The 12,654-nt window shown below is 37.8% G+C and overlaps 1 protein-coding gene across 2 annotated transcripts in view; it reads left to right on the forward strand.

Annotated features, from left to right (window-relative positions):
• Window positions 1-12,361, forward strand: part of col11a1b (collagen, type XI, alpha 1b) — an 86,630-nt gene extending 74,269 nt beyond the window's left edge. For both annotated transcript variants that reach the window (XM_079614493.1, XM_079614494.1), the window contains 17 exons: window positions 1,016-1,123; window positions 1,223-1,276; window positions 1,829-1,882; window positions 1,973-2,026; window positions 4,027-4,080; window positions 4,686-4,793; window positions 5,001-5,054; window positions 5,150-5,203; window positions 6,090-6,197; window positions 6,361-6,414; window positions 6,873-6,908; window positions 6,982-7,035; window positions 7,162-7,411; window positions 7,607-7,719; window positions 7,831-7,899; window positions 8,482-8,715; window positions 10,585-12,361. In XM_079614493.1, the coding sequence (XP_079470619.1) occupies window positions 1,016-1,123; window positions 1,223-1,276; window positions 1,829-1,882; window positions 1,973-2,026; window positions 4,027-4,080; window positions 4,686-4,793; window positions 5,001-5,054; window positions 5,150-5,203; window positions 6,090-6,197; window positions 6,361-6,414; window positions 6,873-6,908; window positions 6,982-7,035; window positions 7,162-7,411; window positions 7,607-7,719; window positions 7,831-7,899; window positions 8,482-8,715; window positions 10,585-10,731 (1,605 nt within the window). In that variant the 3' untranslated portion in view covers window positions 10,732-12,361. The remainder of the gene's footprint in view (window positions 1-1,015; window positions 1,124-1,222; window positions 1,277-1,828; window positions 1,883-1,972; window positions 2,027-4,026; window positions 4,081-4,685; window positions 4,794-5,000; window positions 5,055-5,149; window positions 5,204-6,089; window positions 6,198-6,360; window positions 6,415-6,872; window positions 6,909-6,981; window positions 7,036-7,161; window positions 7,412-7,606; window positions 7,720-7,830; window positions 7,900-8,481; window positions 8,716-10,584) is intronic.
• The last annotated feature ends 293 nt before the right edge of the window (window positions 12,362-12,654 follow it).

Consider the following 12,654-nt stretch of genomic DNA (forward strand, 5'->3'; position numbering starts at 1 on the left):
ATCTCAATTAAAAAAAAATGGCACACAAGACTGGTTTTGTGGTCCAGGGTCACACACCTCTGTTCATCTCTCTGCACTGGCTACCACTCGCTACTCGCATCAAGTTCAAGGCATTGCTTACAGACAGGCTCAGCGCCCTCCTGCTTCCACTCGCTCTTATGAGTCTACACCCCTACGAGAAGCCTACGATCGGTAAATGAGCGACGGCTCGTGGTACCATCACAGAGAGCCACAAAATAACTCTCCAGAACATTTTCGTTCACTGTTCCTTGCTGGTGGAATGATCTCCCTACCTTCATCCAGAATTCCTGACAACATTCAAAAGACAACTGAAAACGCATTTCTTTCATGAGAACTTAACCTCTTAAAAAAAAAAAAAATTCTATGCTTTCACTTTCCTTTAATCCCTCACGATTCTAGCTTATTCTACTCTAAGCAATGTCGGAAACTTTGTATTTGGAGCAGTTTTTGTGTTTATTTGCCTCTTCACGATGAATCGCTTGCTGCTGTATTCCTCATTTGTAAGTCGCTTTGGATAAAACAAAATTCTCAATATGAATTCAACCTACAAATTTGACTTCTCCACGGACAATTCAAACAACCTCCATTATAATAAAATAATATTCTACGGTATGCTGAGGTAATTCCCTTCCTGAATACTTACAATACAGTAATTTTCCTCCCAAAGTGTTGTGAATGCGTCCCGTCAAAAGGCTACTATCACTTCCTCAAACCACACGTGAGCACCAAGTCTTTAGCATCTATACACTCTCACCGCCATGGTCCAACACTCAAGATCATTAATACTAACTCTGAGGATTACACCCTCACCCCGAGGTCGGATCTATAGTCTTCCATTACATAAAACATTCCCATCACATCAGCCAACAAACACTTTACAGTTATTCTACCTCTTCTTGGCTTTGAAAACAGCATAGTGCCAGCTTTGACCTACATTGTTATTTTTTTTTAAATAATCATCATAGATGGTGAAAATCGTTGTGTCCTTTCTTAGGGACCCAAAGGTGAGCTTGGAGAGAAAGGAGAAGCCGGCCCTCCTGGAGCTGCAGGACCCGCCGGTGGAAGAGGACCCCCTGGAGATGACGGTCCCAAAGGAAACCCAGTAAGTCTCTGTCCATGACATCCCAGAAGACACCCTTCATCTGTTAAACTGAAATAATACTGTATGATGACTGAATTGATCCCATTTTCTCCCGTTTAGGGTCCTATTGGCTTCCCTGGAGATCCAGGTCCTCCTGGTGAGCCTGGAGTTGGTGTAAGTGTAATATGGAGGCGTTCAAATCAAAGTGGTTGACAACAGATTTCATTATCGATTATTTGGCTGTATGCACTGTGCACATATTACCTTTGTCACTTTGTGGTTGTAAAATAACAATTCAGTTTCTGTGAGAAATAATGCATTTAAACAAAGTTGAGGCAACAGAGCGAGCGAGGGGAAAAAACGTGTGCAACGCAAGTTTTACAAAGCACTTTATTAAAAAAAAAAGGTCATATAGTTTGATGCGTCTAGGTTTCCACGTAAGCATGTTAATAGTTTAAACCATTTTGTTTCAAAGTCTTCAGCATATAGGCTTTGTTGCACATTGTTGAAGCGAAATCCTTGCACAATATGTGGAATATCAGTAAAATAAATAATCAACAGATCGTCAGAATAGTCATTAGTTACAGGCTCGATATTCAGGCTATATGCATGTCCGATACACTTAAGAAGCAAATGTTGGGAGAAAAAATGTGTACAAATAATAGGATACTTGATGGAAATGAAATATTAGGGCAATGTTGTGATGTACTGTCCTGTTTCACATAGGGACTGGATGGCCTTCCGGGAGACAAGGGAGATGATGGAGAGGCCGGTCAGCCTGTGAGTGATACTCGACTTCCAATGAAATTCATATTTTATGTTCAAACATAATAAAAATTGCTAGTTCATTAATTGAATTTTACACCACAGGGTCCATCCGGTCCATCTGGTGAAGCTGGTCCTCCAGGACCCCCTGGAAAGCGAGTGAGTACCTTACCAGGCGTTTGGTTCAGTGTTGGGGAAGCTACTTTAAAACTGTAAATTATGACTAGCTTGTTGCTTTAAAACTAAAGTAGTTTAACTAAGCTACCATTCTGAAAAGGGTAAATTATTCAACTTAATCCAGTGCTATTTTTATTTTTACCCCTTCAAAATGATTCAGTGCTTGAGTAAACAGGCGGAATTTCTCAAACCGAATCTCCAACCAATTTGGATCGTTCTTCGTACCGTTTGATTCATTCATTGAAGAGTGACTCAAAAGAGTGAATCATTTGCTAGTCGTGCATTTCAGTTCATATTCTAAGCATAGTGATATCATTTCGTGTCGCTACACTGCTACTTGGTTGAAAAAATAGCTTACTACTAAAAACGCACTATTTTAAAAGTTTGTTGAGACTGTCAAGCCACTGAAAAAATTTATTTAAACTCGTAGTGTCACTATTTGTAGATAACTACTCTAGATTTAAACAGACCCCACTCTAAGTGTCGTATCTTGTATCAGACGATGGGATCTTTTGACAACACCCTTGCAACCACATAGAAATGTACAAAACACTCAAAACAGCATTGGTTTTGCATGGGCAAGCACCACTTTTCATTAAGAAAATGTAAAAATATACCTTTGTATTACCCCTTTGTTCCTTTTGTAATCTGCTGAGACAAACATTTTCAAATAGGTTTATGAGCTTCCCTCGGAAATTCATGCTAAGAGAAGCCTATATTTTATGGGGCACGTTTATTTTTAACAGATCTGAACTACACAAACAATAAATCTTTAAAAGCGGAGCACAGTCAGGATTTTACTAGGTCTTCCCTCGGTAAATTGTTCCCAAGTGAGTAAAGAGCACACGCTGTGCCTGGGAAAATCTCAGTGTAGAATAAAACCTGTGTGTGTAAAAAAAACTGGTCTCCTCACATCAGTTTGCATTGCTCAAGAGCAGTTGAGCTGAGGCTGACATTTAGACACTTCTATTATAGAATATTGACCAAAGTGGTTTGAATGACAGCACTGTGACGGCAATGTGATAGCCGAAAGGAAATGGAGATGTCATTGTCAGCTCTGGTGCCATCCTCAAGATTTGGCTTAGAATAGATTACACTTTTAGCTCTAACACTTTCTTTTATGATCTGATGTATTTACCACAGTAAACGTATAGTTTTCAGTCGTTGACTCGTAACTTGTTTTATACAGTGAGCTTTATTGTTGCATAAATGTATCAACAGAGCCGTGAGCTAAAAGCAATAAAAATGCAGGGATTTCCATTTTTACCCGTCTTGCTTACAACTTAAATAGGTCTGCGAAGGAAGCTGATTTATTCGGCAGATCTCGGCCTTCTCTGTGTCTTGAATCTAAATGCACACACATATTGATCATGGATGTTTAGGGTGTTGCGCTGCGCTGTGTTTTTATGCCCAAGCTGAGAAACCAATACCATCATGAAGTCTTTCACTAGTTCATCACCTATTTATCTGAATAATCATCTTAATAGTGTTCACAAATGTGGGGACATTAATAGCTTAATATCTGGAATCCTGCCCACGCCAATTAGCCATTGTTATTGCTAACACCTTTGCTTCAAAATGATTGTCTTAAACAGGATTTTGGTCTTGTTTTCAGGTAAAAAAATATCAAACCATCTTTAAAACAAGATCAATTTAGTTGAATCAATACTGTGTATGAAAATAAGACTTTTTTTTAGAAAGTTTATCTCGAATTATGTTACTCCATTAGCAATAGCTAAACCTCATAGACGTCATAACGGATGTAAAAGGTATCAAAGTGTTTATATGTGGTTTCCGCAGCATGTTTTGGTTTTTGTGAGATTTCGGTGAACAATGGCTTCTAAAAATGGATCTTATGTCATGGGGATGAAACGGAGGAAACGTTGTCATGGTACATTTGGATGCAGCACCCTTTTTATTGTTAATAGCTCTGTATGGAAGGTTGTGTTTTGAGTTTTGTGTTTTGTGTTTCTCTCCTCAAGGGTCCTGCTGGCCCAGGTGGTACAGAAGGCAGGCAAGGAGAGAAGGGTGCAAAGGTAAGACAGATTCCATTATTTTAAAAAGCACCTGAACAACCAAACAACATGATTGTCATTTGTATTGCAGCGTAAATCATTTGTCCTCCTGAATGCTTGATTTGTTATCTGTCCTTGCTTTTGTCTGTTGAATCCAATCTCTCACGACACTGAGTGGTCCTGACTTTTAAAATCCTCACTGAAAGATCTGAGCACAAGAAAGCCTAATTGGATGCCAGGGCAAATTAAGCTTATACTACAGGTTCAATCACAGGAAGTGACAGGAAATCTATTCTTTTTTTTCTTCTAAAAGCTTTAGTTCTTCAAAATGTTGTTGATCCAATGGTATTATTCATCTTATCACATTACATATGTTTGCATGGATATCAGTTTCCATTTAAGAAAAAGAAAATGTTAAAAAAGATTATTTTAATGGCTAAAAAAACCCGTTAGATTTATAGAAGGTCCTTAAATATTTGTGCACATTATACAATTGTCACAATATATATGTAATTTGTATCAAATTAAATATTTTTTTATGTCTAAATTATTTATCAGTTTACTAAGTATCTTTTTTTTCTGTATTGATCAGTACATTATTCCTTAAATCTATTTTCGTCACACAGGGCGAGGCCGGTGCAGAGGGACCAGTGGGCAAAACTGGGCCTGTGGGCCCCCAGGGGCCTCCTGGAAAGTCTGGAGCCGAGGGCTTACGTGGCATACCTGGACCTGTGGTACGCATTTGGAAACTGATATCTCACACAGTCCAAATTGTCTGCATAATTACATTAGAGCAGTACGCAAGAATCTCTTAATTTGAATCATTAAGCTTTTCAAGTTGAATCCCTCTCCTTGTCTAGTCAGTAAGTTTGAGTATGTGTGCCGTGCATTAATGTTTGCATATTTGGGTGTGTATTAATGGTTTCTGTCTACTCTTTCAGGGTGAGCAGGGACTTCCTGGAGCTGCTGGCCAGGACGGTCCTCCTGGACCATTGGTAAGAAGATACAATCAGACACCATTATGTTGTTTACTCTGACTATTGAATGTAGACTTAAATATGACATATTTGTGTGTCTTGACAAATTCTAGGGTCCTCCTGGTCTTCCTGGCTTGAAAGGTGACCCTGGTACTAAGGGTGAGAAGGTATGTTTGAACTAGTATTTTGAAAGCACAAAAACAAGATAATTTAAGTTTAAAAAAAAGTGTTTAAATAGAAAAGTTTTTTTTTTTTTCTTAAAAATATTTCACAGTATTACTGTTTTTACCCCAAACTTTTGGACAGTAATTCATATACTTACATTGGTGCCATAAACATCTCCAAAGAGGTTCTACAGTATTAAAAAATGTTCCCTTTGCTAAACAAAACCATGTACAGTATATTTACAATAATGCTGAGCCCAGTTGAAAGTTTAAGAGGCGAGAGCAACTGGCCCTAGTGGCTTCTCTATTTCACACAATGACAAGGCATAAACAAGCTCTTAGTGCTGAAGATTAAACACAGTGTCAGACAAAGATTAAACTGTTACTCTGCCTGCAATTCATAATAAATGCGGCATATCTCTGTAAATCTGTTTTATGAGAGGAGACGCGCTGAGATGAGTGTTTTCTGTATTAATATTGTGGAGAGCCAAGTACAGTAACTGTGGCTGTAAATATCAGGTGTTGAATATAAACTAAAGCACTTGAGCAGATTCTCTGTGCATTAAATATGATTTATATTACACACCGACTGTGGTAGCCAATGCTTTATTTTGTACATGCTAAAATTCATTGTTTGCCATTTCAGCCTTTAATCTGAGGTTTGTATCGATTGACTGATTGATTGGCAGTTTTCCTCTGCCAAATAATTCTGGGTTGAATACAACTTGCGCTCAATCAAACGCATCTATGGAATGCGATTTATCACAGCAAATGTTGTCTGTATGTTTTATGTAAAAAGCATCTGCGACATATAGTGTAGGCCTATGTATGTTTTACTCCAGTATTAAAACCCGTCACTTAGAATTAAAGTTTCCTTTCACTCACCCAGGGTCATCCAGGTCTGATTGGTCTGATCGGTCCTCCTGGTGAGTCGGGGGAGAAGGGGGACAGAGGACTGCAAGGACCTCAGGGGCTCGGCGGAGGCAAGGGTGACTCTGTGAGTTACTGCTCTTTAAAGACTCCTGAGTTAGTTCAGGCTCCGAATGTGCTTTTGTCTGCTAGATAGATGCTGTTATTTAAGAATAAACATTTAGAAGTGCATCTTTACAATGATTTCTTGATTTTGCCCTGAACATTTTTAATTGCTTTATTGACTTCAGGGTCCCGTTGGTACTCCTGGTCCACTCGGTCCTCCAGGTCCTCCTGGTATTCCTGTAAGCAGTTTTTTTCACTCTAGCGCTGACATTGACCATATTTGTGTGTGTATAATTGTCTGATTAAGGGCCGTTTTCTGGTCAAACCTTGACTCCACAGCTAGGAGTATAGAGGAATAATCCTCATCAATGCATATTATCAGCAAGCTGTTCTCATTTGACATGCTCACCCACTTTTTCCATTCATACCACTGCATTTTAGTTGTTTTGGTCAGAAATGTAATATTTGTATGAATTATTTCATTAACTCTTTTTAAGATTATATGAATGTTTTTACTCTCATTAAAAAAAACATGTCGCACATGATAAAATTCTGATTAAAACAGACATAATCTTTGCCAAAACCAGATTAAGATTCTTTAAATCCGACAATCAGGTTAATGCATTTTTGCATTGTACAGTACATTTGTCTACCTTAACATGTGCTTAATTGATTTCTTTGTTGTCTCTATCTTCAGGGCACTCAAGGACATAAGGGATCCAAAGGATCAACTGTAAGTGCTGAACCTTTCCATTACACATGGTCATTTTTTCCAGTGTAAATGAACCGTGTTTTTGTTTCCCAAGGGTTCAGCTGGCCAGAAGGGAGACCCTGGCTTGATTGGTCCACCAGGTCCTCCGGTAAGAAAAATATTGTATTGCATTTTGAGCTCTGCTGAAAATCAAATTGATATCCATATGTCTTCTGTGGGATTGAAGCCGACCTTACAGAATTGTCAATATTTTTTTTTAAATATCTATGACTAGGGCCCAGCTGGTGACTTCATCCAGCCCCTCCCCATCCAGACAAATAAAAAATCGAGGAGGTCACCCGACATGCAGGATGACGAAGCAGCGGGAATGATAGATTATGGTGTGGAGGGAATGGAGGATGTGTTTGGATCCCTCAACAACCTCAAGCAGGACATTGAACGCATGAAGTTCCCACTGGGAACCGAGGATAACCCTGCCAGAACCTGCAAAGACCTGCAGCTCAGCCAACCAGACTTCCCTGATGGTGAGAGAAAGTTATGCGGTTTCTTTAGCAAAGATAAGGCTGCATTTTTTACTTTTTTGATTGTATGACCAAACAGATTTAACTGACTCTTGTGTGTAAGTAAACTAGGCTTAGTAATCAAAGATAAATAATAATTTCTCCCTTTAATTGGGGCCATTTGTTTTTGAATTTTAACATACATGTTTTTGACTTTAGGACATTACTGGATCGATCCAAATATGGGATGCATAGGAGACGCCTTTAAAGTGTACTGTAACTTCACTGCAGGAGGAGAAACTTGCATTTTCCCTGATAAGAAATCCTCAGGGGTGAGAGGATCTCATCTCTGCTAAATCTCATGATTGGTAGTAATATAAATCAAAAATAAAGAACTGTATTATCTTGGGGAATTATTTGATCACAGTTTCCATTTATTCCAGGTTAGAATATCAAACTGGCCAAAGGAGTCCCCAGGATCTTGGTTCAGTGAATTCAAGCGTGGAAAAATCGTAAGTGCCCATTTTTCTCTTCCGTTATAAATTTCATAAACTTTGAATCAAAGCCCAGCAATTTGGTTGTGAATGCCTCTATTGCTTGACGGGTGACAGTAGTTCAGGGTTGGGAATCAAGTACTGGTTTTTATTCAGAACGTTTCAGTTTTTGTTTATTTTTTGTTCTGGAAATGAGTTATCTTCATAAATTATAGTTCTGTTAACATCTGCACTCTTCTGCCAATGCAAACCGAATGGCAACTTCACATAGATTTGATTAGCAAATGAATGAGTCGGCAAATGAAAGACCGTTCAAAATTCATGTAGTTAGTTTGGATCGCTTACTAAACCAGTTTGAAGAATTATTAACTTACTGAAACACAAGTTTTGTTGCACTATAGGATAAAAACAATTACAAAATTCTAATTTTACTATATTAAATTTTTTATATTAGAACTAATTATTGAAAGTTGCTTTCTAAGAAAGTACTAAAATAATTTTTAATTGGATCTAGAACCAGACAATGTCCATCGATTTTCATCCCTGCGATACTTCATCTAAAATAATTGATGTTTGATCCCTGTGTTCCCTGTGTCTCAGTTGTCTTATGTGGATGTTGAGGAGGGCTCGATAAACTCAGTCCAGATGACGTTCCTCAAGTTGCTCAGCTCTTCTGCCCGGCAGAACTTCACATACATATGCCATCAGTCTGTGGCCTGGTATGACGCCAAGGCTGACAACTATGACAAGGCGCTGCGCTTCCTGGGATCTAATGATGAGGAAATGTCCTATGACAACAACCCCTTCATCAAGACTCTTTCAGACGGCTGCTCGGTAAGACTGCTGTTGATCTGTTTGCTGGTTATACTGAACAATTTTGGATGATACGATAAACCAATAATTATTTACACTATATAGTAAATAACTTATATTAATACAGATATTAATATTCTGTATTATTGGGTGAAAAAATAAACAAATTTACTAATTAACTAATAAATTACCTAAAGTAAATCGCTTTAAATGCTAAAAGTGAATTTTGGCATCACAACGTAATAATGTACAGTATGAAAATGTTATATTAATTTTGAGATTTGTTAGAATACTTTTAAGAGTTGTATTAAATAAAAAAAAAAAAGAAAAGTATACTACCGGTACTTAAAGTGAACGTAAGATGGCAAAGGTAATCTTAATGTAAAAATAGAGGATGTACAATTAAAATATCCAATATAGACAGTTTGTAGCCCGCCTCGTTTCAGCGCTGCGTTCTTGTCTTCCGGTTTGTATTTCCACAACATTAAGGTAGGATCTTACGGATTTATGAATGAACCGCTCGTTTTAAAATCCTCCTGAAATCCTCCTAAAATCCTACTGACATTTGTTGTGACATCTGATTTAAACATAACACTGCTCATGATAACTTTCGTTAACTCTACAATAAGTAAATCCACTTCACCAGCTAATAACTCTCTGACAGCGATGCCATAGAAATATACAGAGCTACCGAAAAAATTCAAGTTTTAATACAAAAGATGGCTGTGCGCTTGTTTCTCTGGTGCATAACGTCTACAATAAATTAACAAAATCTCTAATATCAGTCGATAATCAATATGATACTGTGTCAATCAAGCAAAATAACATGTAAAAGTAGAGCAGTGGTATTTTAGTATTATTTACAGTATGTTATTATAGTTTTTATTAATATTTTTTGAATGACCTTATTTATATTTTCAGTGTTATATATGTACAGTGTATTATATGTACAGTGTCATTTTATATGCTATTGTCCTTTTTTATAGTTGTTTAAATATATATTTCTATTTAGCTCTAACTTATTGTTATATCAGTTAGTTGCCAAAATAACATATCTATTTTTTTTTCATCTACTGTTTATATTTTATTATGTTTCAGCTGTATTTTAATTAGCGAAAATAATTTTTTAATAATTTTGATTTAGTTAGCTATAACAACACTGAAGTGGAGTGGTAGAAACTGGGAAACATCTCAATGCTGTTGGGCTGTATATCAAAATAGAGGATCAGATCTAAATCAAGCGTAGTGTTAGTTCTGGCAGGTCACGTCAGTCAAGCTCGCATCAGCTGACTCTCAGCTGATCCACATCTACCTATAGGAATACAACGCCTCTTACAGCATCCCTATATATAAGGCCCATTCAGTAATATCAGCAGCTCTCCTCTCGTCCAGTCAGGACTTGGCCTTCTGATATTCCAACATTATGTTGTACATTAAATTATTGAACATTAATGATATATGGCCAAGGCTACTTCAAGGCTACTTCCATATACCATGAAAGAAAATGTTTAACCTTAATCTGGCATTAAAAATCATGAATGAATCCTATGATTGCTGATTAGTGGTAGAAGCGATACTCACGAGGTCTTTAATGTGGCATTGGTCCAAATGTTTATTTCACATTTACCCCCCTTTAAATATTCTATCTGATTAACTGTCTGTTAATGGAGCAAACAGATAATGTTAACTTACTCAGTGACTTTCATAAAAGTTGTTCAGGAAACCCTATCCCGCTGGTAAACATTAAACCTACTCCAAATAGGCTATAATGCACACCGGACGAGAATTCAACTTTCCACCCCGTACACCCCCTGGCTCCGCAACTGGTTGTATAACGCTGCTTAAAACCGTTTGCAGTGATAACATACGATTCATCTCTTTCTGTTTCAGCTGAAGCAGGGATATTCTAAGTCTGTGATGGAAATTAACACTCCTCGCATCGACCAGGTGCCCATCATCGATGTCATGTTGAATGACTTTGGGGAATCCAGTCAAAGGTTTGGCTTTGAGGTAGGCCCTGTCTGCTTCATCGGCTAAAGGACACCCCCCTCCAACTTTATGGCAAAGGTCAAGGAGTGTGGCCAGCCAAGAGACCCCCAACCCGCCCCCTCCTTGCGCCACAAACACACACACCAGCACCCGCACTGTGTAATCTGAAATGGAATATGCATCGCCCTGGTGGGATCCCAGTCACACGACTGAAAACCTGCAATTGGAATAAAACCGAGAGAGAGGACATGAACTACCTGGTGGACAATGGCGCCCTTTCAGGAGAAGGAGGAGGACCCTCTCCTTTATCATCTCACTGCTCTACCCAGCCTAGAGCCTGTAGGATTCTTTTCCCATTTCCAATTTTTTTCTCCAATTGAAGTCTTAAACCTTGTGTTTTGTCCCATTCCAACCTTAATCCCAGCACCATTCACTCTTGATCTCAATCCTTCCCCAGACCCCTATCCAATGTATTCCCAATCCTGTTCCTACTAATTTCCCCTGTATCCTTTACGGATCCTCCTCCAGGTGCTGCTCAGAGAAAGACAACCACAGTGGTGTGCTCTTGTTGTAAACACCCAAACACTTAAGGTGCTATTGAAAGTGCTTTTTTGGTAATACTGTAATTATTATTTTGTACAATACTGTTCTTTCTCAATTGCCTTTAAGTCTTGCATGTGAATCAAAATTGATCTGATGAAATATCGATAACCATAAAGAGTTTTTCCTCCATGTTTGAAAACCAAAAGTGCAACAGAATTTTTTCACAAGATGTCAATCATTCAAGTGTCCCTGCCAACTATAAAATAAAGTCAGCATTACAAACCATCCAAATTTGTAATTATAAAGTATCCATTTTGTAAATATTGACCAATTTTAAGCACTTGGAGTTTCCATTTTATCCAGGAAAATGCAGGCATGTCTAACGTAGTGAAGGATTAGCTGAACGTGAGTTTTCCTGTCTTCCTGAGGTTTGCAGATTTCCACCAGCTTTCTTTTGTTCTCAAGCGGTGGCAGTGATGCTGTGGTGACAATGCTAAAGAAACTTGATGAAACGTAACTTGATGTCAGATTGAATTTCTTGACAGTATACCTCAATCTCTTAAAAGACGTATTCCAATTCAAAGATGTTCAACCCTGTACATACAGAGCCTTGGTTAGAGAATCAAGTTTATATATTTGAGGCAGGGAATTTTAAAATAAAAAAAAGACTATTTGTTAAACTTTTGTTTGGTTATTTTGTGACTGCTATGATATTAACCCTTTTAGATATACAACAGAAACAACTATTTTGAGGTGCTTTTCGTCAGTATTAAATACGGATTCTGGACAGTATTGTATTAAAAGTGATAATTGTTTACTCTTTGTATGAATCATATCTGTGTGATTCACTCAGTCATGGATTTTTTTTTTGTCCTGTGCTGTATGTGCAAAAGCTTATTGCAATCTTCATTTGTCTTTATATTTAAAGTTTCTGTGGTAAAATGTGTTCAGGTTGTGTGGTTCTGTAAGCTGTTTTGATTGCTTTATCTTTCTCCATTGTTTTTTTGCGGTTCTGTCTGTGTCCCTGAGAGCCTTTCAAGTATATGACAATAGACTCAGAATTTACACGTCTGTGTAACATACTTATAATTTATGTAAAACTTGGAATAAATGATCGATTACATTTCAAGTAGATAATCTACTGTTTCAGTTTTGCTCAAACCAACAAAGATCGATCCGTCCAGTTCAAAACCACTCACTCAATCACACCATTTCAGCCATAATTTCATTGGATGTAAAGCATGTTTGATTTATGAGGAATGTCTTGTTGATCTTCCACTAAATCTTTTAGTTTCAATCTCACAGAATGATGCTATAAAGCTGACATCTGGAAGAGAGACATGATGTTGTCATGGTGCTGTAGGTGAACCGCTCATGCAGAAGTGATTATTCAGCCGCTGGAGCGGAAACTGGCTGTGATAATTCACC

Source organism: Phoxinus phoxinus (genome assembly GCF_949152265.1).
Source record: "Phoxinus phoxinus genome assembly, chromosome: 5".
Classification (NCBI taxonomy): domain Eukaryota; kingdom Metazoa; phylum Chordata; class Actinopteri; order Cypriniformes; family Leuciscidae; genus Phoxinus; species Phoxinus phoxinus.